This window comes from Carassius gibelio, chromosome A6, assembly GCF_023724105.1.
Source record: "Carassius gibelio isolate Cgi1373 ecotype wild population from Czech Republic chromosome A6, carGib1.2-hapl.c, whole genome shotgun sequence".
NCBI lineage: Eukaryota > Metazoa > Chordata > Actinopteri > Cypriniformes > Cyprinidae > Carassius > Carassius gibelio.
Window position 1 is genome coordinate 18,168,165 of NC_068376.1, and position 25,060 is coordinate 18,193,224.

General features: G+C 35.6%; 1 protein-coding gene across 1 annotated transcript in view; it reads right to left on the reverse strand.

Annotated features, from left to right (window-relative positions):
• The window catches only part of LOC128015595 (PEX5-related protein), a 79,941-nt gene extending 56,795 nt beyond the window's left edge, over positions 1–23,146 (reverse strand). The window contains exon 1 of the mRNA XM_052599544.1: positions 22,748–23,146. Coding sequence (XP_052455504.1) covers positions 22,748–22,768 — 21 coding nt within the window. The 5' untranslated portion in view covers positions 22,769–23,146. The remainder of the gene's footprint in view (positions 1–22,747) is intronic.
• Positions 23,147–25,060: the final 1,914 nt, after the last annotated feature.

Sequence of the window (25,060 nt, forward strand, 5' to 3'; positions counted from 1 at the left end):
TGCTGTTGAAAATAAAATTCACATAAGGGGCATGGCATTATTCTTTCTAACTTTGGTGCGGGAGGGGTTGAATCATTGCATCCACTTGCACATTAGCAAGACAGATGAGCAAAGCCTTTTCTGCAAGCTTACAGTCTTTGACATTAACAGATGGCCAGTGTATTTATGGGGTCTCCCTGAATTTAACAAATGCAGAGTAGTGACAGGGTGCACAGTAACCAAAGAAACTTTTCTGTTTGACTCTTTCATTGAGAGTCTTTTTATAACAATAATCTCATGCTAAGAAACTGATATTCTTCTGAACAGAAACCAAGTTTTGTAGAATTACATCATGCATATCTCTCAAACCTGGATATGGTACAAAGCTAACAGTGATTTTTAGATGAAACAAAGGGGTCAAGGTTTGGTCCTTATCAGCCCCTGCTGGTAAATGTTCTACACATCTGGTTCTAAACATTACATCGACTAAAGGTCGAACAAATTCGGCCAGATTTGGCAATACTCTTTTTAACTCTGGTGTGGGAGGGGTTGAGGTCATTTTATATTACTTCAGAGAATACTAGAGATGCACAATATTAATATATAAAAATTATGCCGATATGCCTTGCTGATAAGACGAGTAACTTCACATGTAGTGTTCACAGTGTGATAGCGATAAGATCATGTCAGCAGTGTGGTCATTCTTAAAGCAAGCGTTTTCCTGAATGATTATTAGATTCACTGTTTTGAGTATTTAACCTGAGAATGAAAGTATGACGCACAGGGGCACTGCACAAGATCACGAGGTAGTCCTAATGCACCCCCCCCCCCCCTTAAAAAAATATATTCCAGACTTTTCAAGGGCCCTATCTTCCTTCCTTTGGTTTTACCCCCAGTCCGACGCCCCTGATGACGCATCCTGTGTGCGATAGAGTCAACAGTTACTAGTGTCTGCAGCAGTAGCAGCAACAGCCTCCCCCAGGTCCTAATGTCCATCTGGAAAGGCCTTTTGTTTACTTAGAGGGAGCTGTTTGCCTACTTGTAATAAAATGAAAGTAAAATACATAATTGAAATAACATTACGATTGTGTTTCTGATTAAATAAAGCAGTAATTTATGCCATAAATTGATGGGTATGGTTTGATTTAAAGGTCAGGTAATATAGCTTACTTTAATAAAAATCTCAAACAAGACACTTTTAAATTAAATAGTTTATATATATACGGATTTATTAATGTGTAATGTTTTTTTTTTTTTCATAAGGGATTATGAAAACTTAAATAGAAAGAGCTCTAAAAGATTTTAAGAATTTGTACAACTCTTTTGCTTTAGACCATAAACAAATATTAAATATAAAAAGAAATGTTAAGGATTGCTTATTAGTTATTTTATAGTTACTTTAAAAGCTAATAATAAAAAATACTCTCATTATAAAATAACTTAATTTTTTATTAATTCCCAGCAGCAAGCTTTTTGTTGAAAAATGAAAAAAAAAATGTTTATTATCTCTGTACATGAGAGACTTGGTGTTGTTTCAAAAAAGAAAAGAAAAAAAAAAAGAAAAGGGAAATATATTGGTATATATATATAGATATTGAAGTTGAAAAATATCAGCATATCTGATATCGGCAAAATCTAATATCATGCATCCCTAGATAATACAGTGATATTAATGTCCAAAAACATACCAGAACATACAAATACCATAGTACCATAACTTAAAATGCATGTCTTAGATGTTTTAACAGAAGAGCATATTTTGAATCTAAGGCATCCAAAGCGTCAGTCTAAACAGTCTAAACATCTCTCTCTATTAATGCCAACTGCACTTTAGGATTTCAAGCATATTCTAAAAGGTTGACAGATTATGCTGCCTACCAAGATTTTAGCCAAATTGTAAGGCTGTAAGACATTTATCCTTCACAGAGAAGATGAGAAATTCATGATGCCAGGGGAAGTGTGAAAAATTGCTCATTAAAAATATTTCATTTGAGGAATTACGGTATATTGTATTATATAACATAAAACCCCTTTCAAATTGTGTATTTGTGTGGCAAGCAAAATTGCTGTCTAAAGCCGTCAAAATCAGTCACTTATGAGCTACCTTAAAGACAGCAGTCAAGGCAGTAGTAAATGAGGCAGCTAAACAGGTTTTGGAGCAAAGCTAATGTCTACATTTAGCACATCCCATGATTATGATGATTTTGTTATGAACTGTTTTGTTGTTATTGGGCTTGAGTGGACAATGTGTGGACAATGTCATTGACAGACAGGCAGTATGCAGCAGAATAGACTGTGGATGCATGATAGAGGAACTTTAATGAAGAAAAAAATACAGTGTGGCATAGTTGGCAGAAACGCAAGAGAATGTAGCACATCCCTTATGAAACAAAAATATATTGAAATATATTGGAAAATATCATGCAATATATAGGCATATATTCTTATATATATTTATATTTTTCCCATATATTGCAATATATTAAAAGCAGCAATCATTTGTATATTTTGCAATATATTATATAATATATGTATCATCAATATATTATTAAATGTATTCAAATATATTAAATATTAGAAAATAAAAAGGGAAAATAAAATATTACAATATATCACAATATATTGGTAAATATATTTTCCTTTCGTAAGGGATGGCGCGATGCTGATGAGGTCATTACTGCAACCCAACATACTATAATAGATGACTGCTAAAGATCTCTAGTGTAAACAAAACAGGTCAGCACTGTGCTGTATTGTCTGGGTTACCCATGTGATGGGCAACAAATTTGTTCATTTGTAGAGTAATAAATCTATGCTTGTAGATACATAAGTTAGCTGAAGAGGGATTGTTGACAGAAAATGAACAAAGACTATAAAGCTTTAAGTTTGTTTCACACAGAACACATTTTTCCATTCCACTGCATTACTTTTCCAAGGTTTTTCTATGTAAACACATGCTAGACAGACAGGTTTCGGCTTTGTGGTGATCTTTTACAGTGTCACACGCATGAAACAACATTCTAAAATTGTAATGCTAAAGTTAAAATAAGTTCAACTTATTAAAAAAAAACACTTCAAGACCTGTTATTTCCCCAATTCCACTGCTCAAGCCTCACATTTTTCAAAGCAAAAATGTTTTCTGTCTGAATGGCCCATCAAAGATCTGAAGAAATTACACATTACGCATGTAGGGTGTTTCTTCCTGTTTTAACATGCAAGTTGGGGAAATTTCTGAAAAAAGAAGAAAAAAATAAACAATAAAGGCTTTACTTGCTATGAACCAAGCTACCTTCTAGTCAGCTGCAAATGCCATGATTCTTTAATACTTAAAATTTAAACATGTATATCTGCTAAAAGTGAATATTGTTAACATTTAGTACCATAGATGACCTCAAATCTACAGACATTGATGTTTTTCTGCTGTATATCCTTACATTGCTTGACAGCTATAAATATGATTTGATTTGTTACAGGGTATTTTGCAAGTATAGTACTCCAATGCATCTAAACGAACTCTGTTGTCTCACTTTTAAAGACATATCAAGATCAGCCTAAGCAGTGAACAACATATGTTTCATTAATCCTTAGAAAAAAAAACAAGCAAATAGCATTTGACTTTCCTGCAATTGCCAACTGGCACTGTATACAAATAGGTCTTAAAACATTTCCTTTGACTTAAAAATTATGAATAGCATGACAAAACCACATGACACTATGTAAAATGTATCATGTTTGAACAGAGCTGTAATTGTCTGTGAACTCAATGGCAAAGGAAAGTCTGTTTTGCATCTCTTCAGCTTGGTGCAGTTTTCTCATTGAGGTCCTAAAGCATGGAGTTAGTGTTAAAGAGGGTGCGATACAACCAAAATAGTGTGAAATGAGTTAGTGCCTACAGAACACTATGATTGGTTGATTACCCTCTAATCATCACCTATCGTGTGCAACAGGAAAGCAAATCAGCTTAAATGGGTTCAACCTGGAAGTTTTGGTTGGTTAGCCCTCTGTATTTTGCCCCTGCTGGTAGATCACTACCATTATGCAGGAAAAATGTTTCTCCACTGAGAGCCATTCAAAAGTAGCTCTGAATTTTTATTGCATAAGTAACATATAAATCACAAAAATATCATTATTATTTCATAAATGTCCAATTTTAAGAGGGTTCTTAACAGCGTGAAATTAATGTATATATTTCCTGCTGCAGTGATGTCTAATACAGAGTGATCACTCACATGGTAATTTACAGTGATTGGCTTAAAAAAATCACCTTCTCAAACATTAGCACTTTAAAATAAAACAACAGCAAATAGTAACAGAAAAGAAAGACGTGTTTTTATTTATATAATTTATTTAATAATACAGTATTGTAGATATAATATATTATATATTTTAAAATATTTTTATATAGATATAAAATGTATTACATGCATGTTTTTGTTGCATATATATCTGTTCTAGATTTAGTGTTAACACTATGCTTTGGCAATACATTGCAACAACATGTCATGCCAATAAAGCACATATTGAACTGAATTGAATTTATATTTTTAAGAAGATGAATGAATGAATGAATGAATGAATAACTATTTCACCTCCCCCAGCTCCACCTGTCTATCTATCTATCTGTTATCTACTGTCAGAGTTCATGCTTGCTCTGCAGCAGCAAATTACTGAGAGAGTTCTGGTGGAAAAATAAACCCTTAACACCCTTGTGTGTATCCCTTTTCAGCTTGTGGAAGAGCTGTTAGTGGTGAGCTTTGATTCATCATGACTTTCTCATCACCACCAGTTTTTGGTAGTTATCAGTGCATTACTATATATCATAACCGATATTAGTACTTCAATATTATGGTTTATTAAAATTAGAACATTAAATCAGTTAATGAAATACAGTATTTTATTGTGAGTTTAAGTTAAGTATGTAGAACCTAAAATGTTGGTACCATATTTTTAACTGTGAAAATCTGGCACCGCAGCTGCCAGTATTTTACCATAATTTTATTTTATTTTTCTTCTTATTTTTTTTTACAGTGTAAATAAACTAAATCTAAACCTAAAATGCAAAAATGTTCCTGTGAAGACTTGGTTATAGAAAAATATAATTAGTTCAGTATAAAAACAACAAATTTAATTTAAAGGAAGGTCCCCACCATGATAGAAAAACAAACATCTGTATCTATATTCATGCACCTTCCAGATCCTGTATATAGTAACTTCCATGTTTCATGAATATATATTGCCTGTTAAATGTGAAATATGGTCAGGATTAGAATCCATACTAAAGTCACTACATGCCATCACAAACATGTTGGCCTCAATCCCATCATAATCCCCTCTGACATCTGTAACAAAGTGGCCAGAGCTCTTCCACATTTCTAATGGGAAGACAGCTTTGATTGGGTGTTATGCTTCGCCTGCGACACAGGCATTAAGCAGCTGGGTGCTTTCTAGTCACAACCCCTGCTGAATCGCTTGGCCTCGGCTGGCAGTAGTGCATGCTTTGTCAGGAAGCTTGATGTCCTGATATGGCAGCTCTAAACCACACATCTGGAAAGCAGATTAGGAGAACAGAAACCATTCACATGTTATTCCGAGAGGGGCCAAATACTGGTGTTGGCTTTATCGCCTCTGTTTTCATGGGCACCACGTCAGATTGCTTTGAATTCACAGCTGCATATGACGATGTCAACTCTCTGCGTGCAGAGTGCCACCAGAGTCATTGAACCCATTTCGCATGCTCGGCAATGCACCAGGAGCACGGTGCAATCTGGACTCTTGACCTGCATGTTTTTTTATTTATTGTCATGATTTCCTAATTGTAATTCACTTTTATCAGGTATGACACAGACAAGATGAACAAAAAACAACAAGAACAACAAAAAAGGCATCATTTACTCACCTTCATGTTATTTATTTCTGTCCATCTATCTATCTATCTATCTATCTATCTATCTATCTATCTATCTATCTATCTATCTATCTATCTATCTATCTATCTATCTATCTATCTATCTATCTATCTATCTATCTATCTATCTATCTATCTATCTACTCATCTTTGTCACCCATGATTAGTTTGGATCCCTGAGTATTGTGTTTTGCTGCTAGTGGGGAGCCCACAAATCAATATAAATAAATATCATTACATTTACTTAGCTGACATTATTTATTTAGCTCTTCTATTTTAAATTAGTTGAGTTAACATAATTAGTTGTCAACTAACAAAACTAAGGTGATAATCCATTACTGTAAATACACAGATTGTACTGTGTCTTCTAAATTATATTGCACAGTATTGTGTCTTCTGCCATAAATATGAAGATTGATATTTTGTTAAAGAATAACAATTTATGTTTATATATTAATAAAATAATCCTTGTCTGGGGCCCCCACTTCATCTTGGTTTGGCTCTGGTGTCAGTGACTTGCCAGTGTTTTCGTCATCATGTGCGCCACACTGATCAAAATGTTTATACATATTATCACCATGGAAATATTTGCTATATGCTAATTTTATTTCGATTTATATGCAAATTTAAGTTATATAAACATTTTTCTAATGTTTCTGTTCTATACAAGAATGTCAGTTTTGTATCACAATGAGCATTTTAGATACACATTTCAGCAGCAGTTAAAACATATTTGGAAGAGCCAATACTGTACTAAACAAAAATATATTTTTTTTATTAATGAAATACAAATGTATTTATACAGCAATGCCGTAGCTCCTTCTGTTTAGGGATGTGACGTTCCTCCTTGTTCACTATAAACGGTACAGTAGTGATTGTGCTGGACAAACTCCATATATATGCTTCCAAACTTGGTTGATTAGCAAAATTGTGATTCCTATTTCATTGCAATGGTAAGTAGGGTTGCAAAGGGGTGGACAATTTCCAGTAATTGTTTTAAACCTTCCAAAAGCTTCTGTAAATTTACAAAAAAAAAAAAAAATCCAAAAGTTTCCAAAAAAAACCTGGAAAGTTTAAAAAAAATTCTGGGAAGTTTTCAGAAATGTTTCACCCATTTGCAAAGCTACTGGCAAACCATTCCATATCAGATATTTATGGAATAAACACACGTCGGACAGATTTTGATAACTGAATGGATCATTTGACATGTGATGGCTCACATGGTGAAAGAATGTTGTTTGACAGTATCACTGAGAATCAACTCATGAGTTTTGATCAACAAGCCATCGTTCTTTGTCAGACACGTGTTTTTGTTGTGTGTGACGTCACCGCGGCGCCATTTTTTAGGTATCGCTATTGACTGAAACAACCCCGATTACAAGAATAGAAGTAAATAATAAAATAAATAACTAATATAACTACTTAGATAACTATCTAGATAATAAGTAAATATAATTCGCAAACCTGGAGAAGCAAAAGAAGATTGGGAAAAGGCCGTACCGAGATAAATTCAATAAAGATGCCAGGGACCGATATATGGAGAAATTGTCATCCATTCATAACATAGATCCAATGAGCTGACTGCATTAAGTTGGAGTGCTGACCCCGCATTGCTACCTTCATCTTCATACTTAGACATTGTAAATTATCTTGTTTATGGTATAGTGTTGTCAAAAGACCTGGTACTTCGGTACCAAGTCGGTACTAAAAAAATGTAAATGTGACGGTACCAGGTTTCTTTAAGAACCGGTAGTACCGAGGTCCCTTTCAAACCCGGTTCAGCGCTATGATTTCAAAATCCAGTCATGAAAATGAAACTTACATTTTAATATGGACAGGCATGGAATTTGTCAAAGTTAGCATAAATTAATCAAATAAAATCTCCATATGGACCAGTATCTGTAAATGTTAAGCCGCAAAAGTTGTTTGAAATATGAATCCGTGTTCTGCGCGTCTCTGTGTGAATGAATGGCAGAGACGTGCGGGTTTGCTTACTACATAGACTGAAGCGCATGACGCTTGCATTAATTTCAGCATCTGAGCTTCGTAACCCGTTCTGTCATGAGACTAGATATGCAGCCTATCACACAATAAGAACGTACCATTTTACCACATTTAAGACCAACACAATCCTCCCAATTGAATACACTAGCATTGATACCTTACAAATGGCGGCTATACCCATAATTCATTTCGTGTTCCACGAGTGTGACGTCACCTGACAATGGGTCTCATTCATGAAACATTCGTAAATATACGAGTAAATATCTGAGTGATTTGCGCGTAAAGAGAACTTCCCGAAAACTCTTCTCCTGATTCACAAAAACTTCGTAAACGTCAGATGTGATAGTGAAATGTGTGTGTGTGTTAATGAATTCCAATCAGTCGTAAATGGGACGCGCGTGCACGCTCACTCTCAATTACCATAAATCCCGCCTATTAAATCCGACTGACAACTATATGTGAGCATCATATTATGACACCAAACGAAGGATTTCAACACGTCTTCTCAAAAGCGACTGAAAAAGAAACATTTCTCATCTGCAGAAATTGAAGTTCATTCAAAATGCCACATTTTATTTTCAAACGTACTAGTGGCGTATCAGGTCCTAAAAAAGGAAGTTTGGCAGCATATTACAGATCCTATTACTGGCTCTCATAATAAAAGTTAAAAGAAAAACCGTATGTAATTAATATATATATATATTTTTTTCAAAATGCTGTGTAAATATGTACCCGATTAAGGTGAATTAAAATGCAGCTGTATTAATGAGCAAAACATTCAGAAGTTAAACGCACTATTTACGCGTGGCTGGGAGCAGGTGTAGATTTCTTTCGTACCAACTAACATTTGGAAAATATGAACGTTTTAATGAATCCGAAAATTTACGCCAAAACCACTTTACACGCGATTTACACAAAAATTCGTTCTGCTCGTGTTTCATGAATGAGACCCAATGAGCGATTGGCATTTAGTTATTGTGAAAATAGACATTTGTACTTATTCTTTTGCACACTTGCAAAAACACATGCGATTTGCTTAAATCAATAAGAAATATTAACCTAATTTGAACAAGAATCTGATTGTTCAGACATCTGAACTTACTGCTTTGAGTTAAATGAATTCTTTCATTCAAAAACTGAGCCAAAGTGATTGAGAATCTGTAATTAATTTCTGAATGGTGAACGACTCTGGTGGATGGTGTGTGCAAATTGAAACAATTTGTTCCCATTCTACTTCTCTTTTGCATCATTAAAGCATCTATAAAATGTCAAAAGGGCAAAAACAGAAAAGGCAGGGCACTTTAAAAACCACCATAATCATGGTATTTGTTTATCTGTGGGTGTTTTGTTTATCATCCTCTCAACTTATTAATGAAATTCTGTGACTTAGAGCCTGTGTAAATCGACAGAAATCTCAGCCCTTGCACATTTTACTGTAAATAATTTAACAATGTCAAATAACATCCATTACATACCCATGCAGGACTTTCGGGAGCATGCATGGGGCAAGTAAGGCCTACTATAGAGACCACACCATTGTTCTTTATATAGCACAGTGATTGGAAACAAGAGCTCTTGTGTGCCAGAAAGCCATGAAAGTGTTTAGTTTAGTGCGTAAGCCCAGCAGCTTGGATCAATATGTGGTACTCAGGGATTGTGTTGCAGGGGCATCTCAGTAATGTGATATTTGTACTTACTGAAGGCCCCTTGGACTGGAAGCCCACGTCGTCCCCAAATCAACCGCTCTCCACCCCCAACAGCCGAGACAGACTGAGACCAGCCTTTGGCCACCTTTCACCTATTGATCTCAAGGTAGGGAGTTACAAACCTGCTTTCAGGTGTGCATAATACACTAAAAAATGAAAAAGTACTTCATCATTTTCTCTTTTTCTTTCTTGTTCCTTCTCCATCACTCCAAATGAAAAATGTGCACTGCATGATTTGAGGTGTTCATCAGGAATATTCTTGAGTGGGAGAAAAAAAAAACATGAAGTGCTGGTGGCAATCAGTCTCTGGAGGTTGGGAAGAGGGCATACATTTTGGGGCTGACAAGAATGATAGATGCCAGAGCTACAAGGCTGTGTTTTCACTCAAGTGCTTCTTTGACAGAGAGCGTAGACGCGAGCTCTGTCACGACCATGTACATGTCAATCTGCATAAACTAATCACTGGAGCACTGCTGAGGACTTCATTGCGAAGGGCCATTTTGTTAGCCTTGTCTTCATGGCTGCAATGGAGCGCAAGGGCTCTGTGTGAGATTAGACAAGTACCATGGTCCTGATTGCACAAGCCACAGAGAGATACGGTTAATCAGGGCTATCCATCCTTGTTTCCTAAAACAACACTGCAGTTGTGACACAGGCGATTCAGAACTCTAGTGAATGAAGTTGGAAAATGATTGGGCATAAACGTATTTCCCCTCAAGTAGCAATTACAGAGAGAGTTCGTCACCAGAGGTTTTATTTATCATCAATACAATATGTGGCGGAGAGCATCAGAATGCATTTTAAAGGTACAGTACATTTTTTTGCAACTTGCAGGTTGTCTAGAAACTCCAAAAACCAAATGTTTTTAATTCTTTGTTTTTCAGTCACACAGCCTTGCTGTAAAGCTCCTGCAATGTTTCTGGGTTGTCAGTTGGCTCTACTGTACCAGCCTCAATTTAGTCAACAATAACAATGAACTGGAAAACATACAACAAATTTTACAAACAATAGCAAAAAATCCTAGATAATTTAGATAAATTAAGAAATACAAGAATATGCTAAGTATTACCAATGTGAAGACTAAATCAAATACTGTACATCACCTAGGACACAGCTGTTTTTCTATCCTCTCATACATCAGAATTTTTGTGCCAGGGCCCAGGTCACGACTGACCTTTCCCTTGGGAGACTACACTGGATAGGATCTGTGCCTGAGGATGGGATTTAATTGACATAGTCCACTGCTTGAAGGGTTGCTAGTTGGACTGGTATACTATGACAGGCAGAGATCATTTGGGTTAAAAATGTAAACAGTCAGTTCAGCCTGCAAGGGATGTGTGTGTTATTAAAATGTATGTGACATCAGAATTCATGAGGCTGGTTTATGAATGTAAATCATTGTCATACAAAATCTGAAATTCATTTTTTGGCATTGATGGCAGTGATTTTGTGTTCGTGGCAGCACTGGCAACACAGTGTGATGGTGAACTATTATTAAATGTAGTCTGGATGCGGGAGATCTTGAAGGGTACTGAACAATTATTATTATTATTATTTTTTTTTGGATGGTATATGTAATTATCCAGTTAAATAATTTAGACTACTAATATACCTGAACCCTTTGTAAATATTGAAATAGTATATCAATTATACATATGCAATAATAATGTAAAATATTATAGAAAAAAATAATATAACTATTTCTTATAACTATTATATTACTACTATAATATAACTATTGTTTTCTATTTAATATTTTTCAAAATGTAATTTGTACATGGGATGCAAAGCTGAATTTTAAGCAGCCATTACTTCAGTCTTCAGTGTCTCATGATCCTTCTGAAATAATTCTACGTCGCTGACTTTGGTTATCCAGAAAACATGTATTATTAACACAGTTAAAAACAGTTAATGCTTAATTTAACTACATTTCTTTCTTATGTGGAAACGATGATCATTTATTTCAGGATTCTTGGATGAGTAAGTTCAAAAGAACACCATTTAATCAAAATTTTAACATTATAATGTATTTATCATCAAGTTTGATTAAATGTATCCTTGCTGAATAGAAGTATAAAAAAAAAAAAAAAAAAAAAAGAAAGTGTATTTTCTGAACAGTGGAATATCACACAGACTTAAATGGTAACAGATATTACTGCTAAATACTTTAACATGTAAATGTTAGACTAATTTATGATATTATGTTACTAGAAAAAAAAAAAAACATACATTGTATCAACACCGGGTGCAAATACCATCTGTCTCACTTTATGACTTTGAGTAAATAGCCTCTGCCCTAATTATTTTAGATCAAATTTATTGGAACATTTTCCCGTAGAATTGTAGGCGATCTGTTACCACTCAATTTGTTCCACTAAGCAAACAATAACGTACTGGTTCCTCACTGGCAGCAAGAATCCACTTTACTCTATTTGCTGACAAACAGCCCCCTGCCACCAAAGGAATTATCTGCCATGCTCAACTGCTCTCTGTATAAGGAGCTATTTCTACAGATGCACAGTAGAGTAATGCAAACTTGTTGTGACACTAAAACATGACCTTTTCAATTGATTGAAAAATTATAATTGTTTTCGGCTTCTTCTTCTTCTTTTGTAGCCCTTTAGCTTTGCCTGGAAATGTTTATGACATACAGTAAGAGCTTACCATAAATGCTGACAAAGCAAATCAATGGGTAACTAAGCAATTATGATAGAGTAGATATGTTTAAGTCTAGACCACTGGGTCATCAAATTAAGAATAAACCTGTTAGTATTGATGAGCATTATTCGATATTTAGAGTTAGATTTTAAAATCTTGTTGAGCTGAATTAATAAGCTTTCCAATGATGCATGGTTTATTATGATCAGGCAATATTTGGTCAAGATACAACTATTTGAAAATCTGGAATCTGAGGGTGCAAATAAATCTAAATATTGAGAAAATTGCCTTTGAAATTGTCTAAATGAATTCTTAGCAATGTATATTAATAATCAAAAAATACGTTTTGATATATTTACAGTAGGAAATGTACAAAATATCTTCATGGAACATGATCTTTACCTAATATTCTAATGATTTTGACCTGTAGATTGTTTTTTGGCTATTGCTAAAAATATACACCAGCAACTTAAGAATGGTTTTGTGGTTCAGGGTCACAAATGTGTTTTACGGGGCATAATAATAGGCTATATTTATATCAACCCCCAAGCTAAATATAACTGCATGAAAATGAGTGTTGTGGCATCTGCAGTTAGATTAATGATGGCGTTTATTTGTGTTAATGCGTTGGAAGTACATGCTTCAGGAAGAAGTGTGTTTGGCTGGAATAACAAGCTGTTTCAGCAGAAGGAATTCCATAGAGCAAGTCCTCACACACTACACAGCCACTACCTCAGAGAGCCATCTGTGTCTTGACTAGTCGAGCCCCAAGATAATAGAGCCAGATTGTGTGGTTAGGGGTCAGTCCAGCCTACACAGACAAACACACAATCACATTCACACATTGTATCACTGAACACCTGGTGGAAATGTGCATGTAGTACAATGTCTCGTGTCAGTGTTTGTAATACAGCTCCTCTTGCTCTTTCTCACATACGTCAGTGATCTGTGAAAGATTACCATTCAATAAGTGATTGGTGCAAACACAGCTATTGCTACCTGTACTTGGACTTGAAGTATTGGAGGATCATGAATGATTTAAGAGGATAAGCTCATCAGAGGTGACCAAAAGATGGGCTGTTTTATCAGACCAAAATAGAAACATGTGCTGCTATTTGCAGAGCTCTAAATCATGGCGGTCCCCATAGTTTGTTTGTTTGTTTGTATGGTTAACCTCCCTATGAAGACTGTCTGGGAGGGATTAATGTGGATTTTTTTTACCGAATTTGTGATTAATTCTCTCAGATCAATGAATTTTTTTTTCTTTTTTTTTTTTTTTGCTACACCACACAAATTTCATGAAAAACTCTACTTCCAGTTCATTTCAGTATTATGTTAACATGTCGCTAAGGTTATGGTATAATACACACAATATCTCACATAAATATTGGATAAAATTATTACACTTATATTTTAATATTATTTATCTTTCATTAAAACATAAAAAAATTAATGACCCTTTAGACTAATAAATGGTTAAATCAATTCTGAGCATGTCATAATACATCATGGGATTTGCTTCTCCATAATGAAGGATACATGCAATGCTGTGTCAAAATTTGACTTCAACAAAGTAACTAAAGCAGCAGAATAATTAAGATGCCTAAGTTTTGGAAAAGACTTTGCATCATGATAGGCGCATATGATGCCTAAAACGGTTCATCTGTAGGCAGTTAACTGGGTTTATGGAGAGAGCTTAGATTTCAACACTTCAGCTAACTGTAGTGTGCCATGTAACAAATGTTGTTTTCCTGTTTTGCAATCTCGTCAGCCTACTACATCATACACCTACACCATGAACTCTCTCCTATCCCTATATATGTCCTTCCTGTTTGCATTACACTCCTGTCAAACATGGTCACATCTTCCATTTTTCATGAAGAAGTCTGTAAAGGATGGATAGGATGATGTCCTTTGAACTTTTCTACTGCATGCAGCATGATCTCCTCTATTCCTGAGTGGGGAATTCATCATGCCAGCACCACTTGACCCCAGCACGTGAGCTTGTGAGGAACAGATGGGACTGGGCAAGGGTTTGGGTTACAGCTGTGCTGGAGGCACTGTCCCTGGTGATGTATTCTAGAGTCTCTTGAAAAAGCCCTCTACAGAGGTAAACCCCAAACTGCCTGCCAGTGTTGTTGTTGCTCTCTATACTGTGCCCCCTGTAATGGTAGTGCAACAGTGTTTTGGTTGGCATATTGGGGTTAATATGCATAATTATTAAAGGTCTAATCCTTTGTTCTCTGCTCTATTTAACATGAAGTGTCAGCTTACAATGCATATAATTAAAACACTGTGTCCAAAAAGCGGTCTCATTCACACCAAAAGTCTAAATTAGTCTTTATTGTCATACATTAATTTTAAAAAAGTGTCTTTGACTTAGTAGAACAAAACCGGTTTTGCATTCAGACACAATAAAATGTGTTAAATGGAGCTGAAAGTATCATATTACTTACTGTATAATAGAAAACAGCTTTTACACACAATCAGAGGGGACGGTGACAAATGGCAGATTTTTAAGGCATTATTTTCAGCTAATAACTTAAACTTCAGTTTGATCTTCACACAAAACTATGGCTTCAAAAGGCTTGAAATGCATGGTGTACATTTGTTTGTTTTTTTAAAAGCTTGGCAGCCTTTGGTCCCCATCCAGTTCTACTGTATGGAAGAGAGCAGCTGAACATCTGCTGAATATCTCCTTTTGTGCCCCAAGGAATAATAAAAGTCATGCAAGGTTAGAAAGACGTGGGTGAGTAAGTGTTTCATCATTTTTGGGTGAACTATCCCTTTAATGTCTCCAGTGTGCTATATAATGTGCCTTTTAAGCTACTATGTACTAGCAGCATACTGTAAATGTTTAAGTATCTGAAATTAAGTCAGGGTTTTGATTCGATTACAGCTGAAGACTGCCTGCTGTGTGATGAATAAAATTCACATCTCTACCATAAATCTTCAAACATCAAAACGAGGAAATGTGACTTCATCCACACTCTCAGTTATGCTGGTCTCACTTCATGCAATTACGCTCACCTTCTTCTACAGCAATTATCTTGATGTATCAAGATTCTCTCAGATGCTGTTGCTTCCCCCAAATATTATGTAATAGAGTTTGGAGACAATTTTGTGTCACATAAAGCCTTAAACATTAATTTGAAAAATCAGAGCAGTCTCTGTTTTCCCCTCTGATGTCTGTGGACTAATTTCCAGAATGGTTTGGTTCAGCTAATTAGCAATGGTAGAGAGAGAGAGAAAGAGAGAGAGAGAGAGAGAGAGAGAGAGAGCAAGCATGCAAAAAGAGTGGATAGATGAAGGGGAAAATATGAATAATTATTGTATATTTGTTCACCTAATTTGTATAAGATGTCCATAATTGTTTACTGGAAAGTGCAATACTTGCATTTTGAAATTGCTTTCTCTTTGTCTTAGGATGGGTTGCTGTGGATATTAAAAACTTAGAAAATTGGAAGAAGAAAAAAACAAAACAAAAACACACAAGACAATACAAAACAAAACAAAAACGCACAAGACAATACAAAACAAAACAAAAACGCACAAGACAAAACTTAATAAATTAAAGTGGTTCACCCAGTTACAATGGCTGCTACACCCCTATTAATATTGGTACCACTTCAAAGAGATTAGATGTGGGTCTACGTACTGTATGTCTGTCCAAATTTTCGAGTGCCAAAGCACATCCTGTCTTCTCTGATGACTAGCCTCATATAACGCCTATAGCTGATGAGTCCACCATGGACCCTGATGAAGGCAGAGGGATTGTATCTATAGACTCCACTTAGAGATGGATGAGGCGCCATGCAGGGACGGTGGTAACTGCCCTACTTCTTGCAATAAGTTTGGATTTGAAGCTCAAAGGAATTGTTCCTAACTGACCTGCTCATTTTACTATAATTCCTCTTCCCAAGCTTCTGCTGAGATTCCTGTGAATTATGGGATAGGATGTGCAAATTCCCTATTCCCTCAATCGTGACCTTGTTTGGCTCAGTTTATAATGCATACAATCATATTTAAATTCATGATCGTGAAACAATAACAGCATAATCAGATGCTTTCTTTGAATCCTCAGGAAAACACACACACAAAAACAACAATGTACTCTGGGTTCATGCGTTTCCAATATTTGTAAAACTTTCGCTGTACACAGAGTACAAGAAGAAGCTTCTTAATGATGAAAGTCTTTCACTGGCCTTGCAACTTTCCCTCTACCCATGAAATTTTTACATTTCCAATTTATTATATATTAATTATCCTCTAATTATGCATTACGTAACAGCTTTTGCGAACACAGCTCATGTAAGACCCTCATAATTTATGAACTGCCTTTACAGAAGTGACAGAGTCAGATGGACCATCACACACTAAAATGAGACAAAGATTCAACAAAAAATGCTCACATAATTCTCCGGGGGAAAAGCAAACACTATCACTTATTCTGCTTGTTCTTGTCTGTTTCTCCTGACTCTTTTCCTCCCAAGAATCTCCTGCTAAATTGTTTTCCCTGCCAGCCTTGAGTTTTGTCCTTTGAGATAAGTGTCCATGAGAGACATGACACACTCAGCCTAATCAGCTCTAACAGGGAAAGTACAAAATAGTCCCTTGTCTTTTTGTTTCTTCAGGAATTCAGGGTTGAGCCAGAGATGCAAAACTCAAATCAAATGGTAGCAGCGAGATCCTCCTTATCGGTGATGTAAAATACACCGTCAAGAAGCACACCTTGATTGAGACAGATGGTCTATTGATTTCATTTGAAAGGCTGCCACATGTCCGTCTCTATAACACTGTCCTTCTTCTGGACTTTATCAACAGGATTTTAGTATTATTGTGACAGATACTGAGAGACATATGCACTCTCAACAGCTAGAAAAATTGATTTGGTAAGCTAAAATACTGCATTAAAGCATTATGGAAGTCATAACAAACAAGGTGTCAAACAACCTCTAGTCTATGGCATTACATTTATGCATTTGGCAGACGCTATTGTACAAAGTCACTTACACTGCACTCAATCTATACATTTTTTAACAGTATGCATGTTCAGTGGAAACTGAACCCATTAACCTTGGCATTGTATTTACCATGCTGTACCAGCTGAGCAATGTAAACCTGTTTCATTAACATTTGAGTCTTTGGGTAATATAGGTACCCACTAGATTGCCTGATACTCTACTTCAGTAAAATGCAGTGTGCAAAATGGACAATGAATGAAAAAAAAGTTTGTCTTTTTGGAACTTGGAAATTTTGGACCCATGGGGACATCCATAGTATAGACAAAAAGGTTGCGTGGAAATACTCCATACAACTTCACTGCTATATTGCAAGTCTTGTAAGCCACACTGTCATAAAAAAAATGAACAGAGATATTTCAAAATCAAACCAAACTAAAGCACACATGCACAAATTAAATCAAATATGGTGACACAAACATGATTGACCATACACAGCTGAAAAGTCTTTAAAATATATTATTTCATGTTATGCAGAAGTAAGCAATCCCTTCAACATTAGCCTGACATGAGCGTGAGTAAATGAGATCATTTTCATTTTGGGGTGAACAGATTTAATCTCTTCTTAATTGTCTTTTGAGATTTAGACTAAAATGAAAATGATCCAAATCTATTTAAATAACTTTCTTCCGTTGGAATATAAAATAAGATATTTTGAAGAATGTTTGTAACCAAACTGTTCTAGAGACCTTTAACTTCCACTGTATGGAAAAAAAAACAGAGAGACATTTCTCAAAGTATTTTCTTTTATGTTCCACAGAGAAAGGAAGTGACCTTAAGTGCTTTTTCATGGGCACGTCTCAGCCAGGATTTCTATATTGCTTAAAATATCCAGGTTTTGACTTTGTCTGCACTGTGCATTGTTATACAATGGTCTAAGCAAGCTGAACACACTTAATATGTATGCGTATTGCATTGATCGACTGTTCTCACCTTCTCACGTACCACATTTGGTCGATTATTTACAATCCCTGCATGTTATTGGTCAAACTATTTTTCGATCATTACCTTCAGCAAGTATGAAAACAGGAAAACAAAGCCAAAACCTGGATAATTTAGAAATCTTGGCCAGGACATGTCCAGGAAAAAGAACATGTATGGTAACCTTATGTTATATAGATTTAAAGAATGCAGTTTTCAGCAGGGCAATGTAATAATTTGCTTGTAATTTTATCACATGTTTAGCAGCGCTGCTTGTAATACCGTTTATTTAACCTTCATTAGCCAACGGATTAATCTTATTACATTAATATTCCGAGGATGGAGACTCTCTAAATCTGTCTTTTATATTTCTCGGGCTCTTTGATTAGGAAAGGCCCTGAAAGGTCAAACTGAGACCCTCTCACATAAATCAATAGTTGTCACAATTGTAGGGTCTCTGAGAGACCCCTCGTCTCAGCATGTTGCAGTCTGGGCCTGCATATTTAACAAACACAGATGTGTCACACAAGCATGTCTCACTCTCTCTCTCAGATTCCAGCTCCAAATGCAAGAGCCCAAGATGAACTGCTGTTCAACTCCTTGGCAAAAGCACCATCACTGTCAAAGCCAGGGATACAACATGAAAAAGCCAACAGACCACATGCCAGTCAGCCTATCAAAGCAACATGGCAGGAAAACACCTGACAGGACTGTATTTGTACACCTGTGGGAAAACAGATAGACTCCATTCACAAGGCTGCACATAATCCCAAACCAAGGGATTGTACACAGCACAGCAGCTCTATGAGCAATGAGGTACCCATTAGGCAGGCTATTTAGAAAATGGGAAGATAATGTCACATTTATATAATTTATATAATTTTGTATTTGAAAAAAGGCTGATAACCCAGCAAATGCTCTGTTGAAGGTAATGACCAATTGTTAGCCAGCAGTAGATATGACTATGAGTCAAGTATTTTACCTCACCTTGCTTTTGTTTTAGAAAATCAGCATGTCTTGCACTTGGACATGAATGGAAGTATGGTATTGCTTGTATACAGTTTATACAATTCAGTCCTTTTCAAAAGTTACATAAACAAGCCAAAACTGAGTAACTTATATATTACACAAATTTTGGACAATTATAATCTAATTTTGCTCAACTAGCAAAATATTTACAAATGAAGCCAAAGCAGGATGAATACTGACAGTCTAGAGCAGTGCAAACACAGACTAACAAACACTAGTGCAAACACTGAAGTGTCTCAGTGTCTCCAGTATTATAATAATAAATATAATTAACCTGATTTATGGTTAGTTTCATGGTAGTATACCACCATTTATGTAAGCATTAAATTGATTTACAGAAATAAGAACTGAGATACGCTAATAGAATATTGAACTGTGACACCAGTGATTTTTAATTGGATTCTATAACAGGGGTTTCATCCTGTAGGGAATTGGACACATGGGCTAACAAAGCTTTTGTGAAAATGAGATGAGAACGAGACATGTCAGGTTTTGGACCAAAAGTGTTTAGTGGAGCCTGAACTGAGGTATAGAGACACTCCATTAAAGGGGACATAACATACAGTTTCTGCCAATCATGTTAATCTATAGAGTGAACCTATAAAGTAATATTGTATCCTTCAAGTCTCTGAAGAGTCTTTAATTTTGTCAGATTTATAAAAAACAGATACAGCTGTACCTCTTCTCTCTGAAAACAGGCGTGCCGTGGGCGGAGCTAAAAAGTCGCAAGAACTCAAAGCTTTTGAATAAACAAACACACTTCCACAACTCCTTACAAACTTCCAAAACTGTTCCCACTGGTTCCCACAAGGTTATATTTCCTTCCCAACCAAAAACACACTTCTTTAGGTGACGTAGTTGATTTTGTGGTCAAAATGTAAAATGTTAAATCCTTCTCGAGCAAGTCCTATGCAGCAATGCCGATGAGTTATGTAACCGGAATGAAGCACGATGATGGGTGTACTCTTGCTTTCGCTTTGGTTTACATGTTCCGGGAGAAATGCACATACAATGAATTCCTCCCTTTATGACATCAGACAGGGCCATACTGGGAAAAATATATATACAATATATATATATAATATATACAAATATTATACAAACCCTGAAAAAATTTATTTGGCAAAGAAATACTCTGTCAAACGTCCAACTCATTTTTATTTTTTTTTTTTACTTTGGCCATGGTCAGCATGAGAATGCAACTCTTTAAAAGTGTAAGTAATTTTTTTTACATTTATGTATGCAGAAGATTCTTCTGTTAATTAAAGTAATATGAAAGTAAAAAGTTTTTGGCAAAATTCCATAGGGTGTTTTATCTTGGCCAGACAGCGTGGTGCATTTCAGCGATAGCCAGAGTGATATTTTTTGTGATGCCAATGTTTGATAGTGAATGCTACACTGTATTGCAAATTAATCTCAAACAGCCATATGGCTGTAAAGGGCAGGAATCACCCAAGCAACAAGTTATTTATAGTAATTATAACACGTGTTGTTACATCTGAGGTGTGAGTTGATATATTAGGTTTAAATAGATTAAATAACCCTTAAAATAACTACTGATGCAGGATCACTGCACTGATTTTCACAGAAGAAATATAAGACAGAACAAACCCTATGTGTTTTTGTGAGGGAAATATCATGAACTGTCATGCTATGAGAGTATTATAAGACAAATTTTAAATTCTTAATTTAATGTTGTTGTTTTTGTTTTTCTACTTCAAATATTATGACCAAATCCTATTGTGCTTTTAAAGATGAAATGTCAGAAGTTGTACTCTACCCCTAAAAAAGAAATTTGGTCTATGAAAATGATGAGTGGCAAATATTGATTTCCAATGCCCCCTAGTGTGGTAAGATGCTGATGTTCAATACAGCAAAGCTATTCGCAAACTCTGAAATCCAAGTTTTCCTTTTTAAAGTCGAGAACCAGCAAAGCACATTCATCTGTTAATGGCTGATGTGATCATTTTTAATTTCTCTTGTATACTTAAGTGTCAATGTATTATTGCTTAGAAAATTATTTGATTTGCACTCTTCATGACAATGCAGTTATGTATATTCATACATAATGTGCAAATGTGAACTGTTTTCCTTTGACGAAAATTGAGACTCTAGTGCAGAAACAATACTCATTTTTACACCAATGATGGAGCGAAACAGTAAACAGCAAATACTCGAAGAAGGCTTCAAGGGAGAATGAGCCACCCGTCACGGTCAAGATAAGTGTTTGTTTGGGGGGGGGGGGGGGGCTGCAAAGAGCCCAGTGAAGGACAGATAAAACATCTGCTTTGCACAGAGAGAACATTTCCTCTTAAATTACCTCCCTACCTGACAGAGAAAATGTGATATCTTACTCTCTCTAAACTCTTGAAATAAAAGCCTCTAACATGATGAGAACAGTTATGAATAGGACCATATGAGACTCTTGTCAAGTGTCCGATTACCTTTGTGCTGAAAACACATTAATTTTCTGTCTCCTGGAACATTAATAACACAACGGAACAATTATAATCATTCAGCGTTGCACATAATTTTACATACAGGATGTGTATACTTTATATAGGTGCAAAGATGAGTACTTATAGATGTCTGCGTATGAAACTCTGTGGTCAGTCTAAGAATTAAGGTAAATTTAATACAAATGAAGCCAATCACTATGAAGGTAATTGAAGCCACATCTGCAGAGACCGTAGATTAAAAATCTACTCTGGTTTCCTAAGAAGCTTTAAAAGAAATCATAAAATATTCAGCTGGTAAATTACTTGGAAGTTGTAAGACTTGGTAAACAAAGCACTGCCTCCTTTAAATTAGCAGTTACGTAATTAAGATAACTTCATAAAATAGTAACCAAAACTATTGTCTATTGACCCAGGTGTGTTTAATTTTTTTTGGACAAAACTTGATTTATGGATTGTGTCTTCAAGTTCAACTGTGTAGGCCGTTTTTTTTATTCCCCAGGTGATACAAAAAATGTTGGGTAATTTACTATTGGTGATATTACAACAAAGCGCGCAACAAAAATATTTTTAGCTGTAAGTCCAGCAGAAAGACAAGCAATGTTAATATGCCAGTGTTCTGTAACTGTAAACTTGCTTTTCTTTCTTTTTTGCAGAAAGCTTATTTTTACTTTTTTAATTTTCCAACTAGAATCTGCATCATTAACAGTAGATGAACAGCACTGGTTTAACATTTCTTTAGTTTTCTTTAGGGATCATACATAAACTTGCAATTTCTTTATATAGCATATAACTTACCATTTTCAGAGCCTATCTGGCATATTATATTATATCATGGAAGTTAAAATGCATGTACACAACAAACATCAACAGCAAGCAATATAGTCTTCACGGGGAGGACAAACTTAACTCATAAAGCTTTGGCAAATGATTTGAATGCACTGATCACTTTACAATTGCACCTAACATGCTTCCAATGCAATCCTGTGATTTCAGTGCTAAACTAAAACAATACAAATAACAGCCATTATAAATGTAAAGAAAAGTATTATTTGAACAGAGTCTTACCTGCAAATGCCCCTGGTACATATTTAGTGAAGAATAAAAATATCCCAGACTATGGATCACAGTTAGATGAAAGCAAGAAATATGATGACACTTCTACTGTTCATGCGTGCGAGAGTGTTCTGAAAGTACTGGAAAACTGCTCTTGAATTTGAGTCCAGTTTAGGGAAGCCACACTGGAGCTGTCTCGTGCATTAAGTGCTGGCTTTACGCGAACGCGATGGGTTTCGTCACCGATGCACTTCATAAGGTGGTGAGGAGGTTTCAGGAGGAGGAGGAGGTTTTTTCGGGCGCGCCGGCGAGTCTCTTCACTAAGTTGCTGAGGAGCGCGATAGATGCGCTGAATGCTCGAGGATGCTGCCTACGTCATAATCTCAGTGGCTTTTATCGTAGTTGGTCCGATTCTTCAGCAATGCCTCCCTCCTTTATCAGACACGCGCTCTCTCTATCGTCTTGTAGACTGTTCGTCCCCTCCTCTCCCCATCCCAGCTGATTTTAGGCGGAGCCGGTTCCGTCATTCACAGGAGCGTCGCTGCACGCGCAGATGCTCAGGCTCCAGGTGTTCCCATCGTTTTGATGTTAAGCTAGCAACTAACTTACTTGATCAAGAAAATGTCTAGGTCCTCCTCTTGGTGTGATGTTCTTCTGAGCTTAGGAGCAGAAAGGCGCCACTTGAATCTATTTTGTTACATAATAGTCAGTGGCCAGAGGTATGATAAGGTAACATAGCAGAAGACATGCTTATTAAAAGCATGGATTATTTTTTTTTTTTTTCTCGAAACGGAAAAAAAAATATTGCTGACTTCACTAAAGAAAGAAAGAAATGACTGTATTTTCATTAACTAACATTAATAAATACTGTAATAAATGTATTGTTCATTGCTTGTTCATTTTAGTGGATACATTACCTAACGCTAACTAATGGAACCTTATTGTAAAGTGTACTTTCCCAAAGATTTTAACTGAATGTGGAAGATATGACTGAAAGAGACCATATTCAAGCATTTCATTCTTCACTAGTTCTACTTTAATAATAAAAAAAAAATGTTTCTTAATCATTTAAAATTCGTAGTCATTTAAAATTTACACTAAAAATTTACCAAATTAAAGATAAAAATTAAGATTAAGTAAAGATATTAACACAAAGATTCATCCTGATTTCTAAAAATACTGGCATTTAAAGGAACTTCATGGTTTGGAGGGTACTTATTCTATAAACAGAAGTCTATTCTATTAAAAATTTTAATGAAACAGTTCTCAAAATGTAGTGTTTTATTAGCAATGAAAAATATGCCCTCTATTCAGTTCAGAAAGAATGGTGATTAGATTAATGAAATATTTATAAGAGAAGGCAAGAATAGATATCTTCATTTATTCAAATAATGTGTCAGCAGTAAGATTTTTACAATACTCTGAGTATGACGAATATGACCATTATTTAAAAAATTTAAGTCCCTGCTCTATTTTTGTCCATTCCCTTCCATCTGATGTGTGATATCACCTTTACATGCACTGCCATATTATACTGTTGACAAGTAACTGAATCTGTTGGGAGGGTTCATGGGTTGGGTTAGTATTCTTTCCATGAATACAGCAGTCTTAAAGGTATATTCATTGTTTTATATCAAGACAACAGCATTATAATTTATCCCATGTGAGAGTCAGAGACCTACCTGTATTTGCTATCTGTGTTTATGTGGCCTGCTGCTGGTTTATGAGTGACAGATCTATAGTGCATGGCTGAGAGGGGTTTATCTCTAAGTAAGGGTTCCCAGGCCTGGATGGGAACACTGATGTCACTCAGTGACACTCCAGGCTTGCAAAAAGACCAGGACCAATGGAAAAAGTGGGTCGGGGTGAGCTGTGGAAAACAAAAACAGAATACACAGATGCGACATCTTTTATGATCACTCTCAGGAAAAAAGCTGATACTGGGGCAATACTATAGGGTACATATTAGCAGCTACCTAAATGTGCATAATATTACTATTTGAAAGGATATCACCCCAGTGACAGTTGTGTACCTTCTTTTCTGAAAGAAAATGATTGGCAATCTGAGTAAATGTGATTTTTTTATTATTTATTTATGCATTGGTGACAACTGTAATAATGTAAAAGATATGCATGTATCTGAATACAGCCTACAATATGATGCTTTCTGCATTCTGTCATTTTGATGAAAGATGAAAATTACAAATAAAAAGTTATTTTTGCTCAAACTCAACTGACATTACTCACCCCAGTGTTTTCTGACAAATACTTGAACTTAGCTTTGATTTTTTTCTCTCACATTTTTTCCCTCCATTTTTGCTGTAA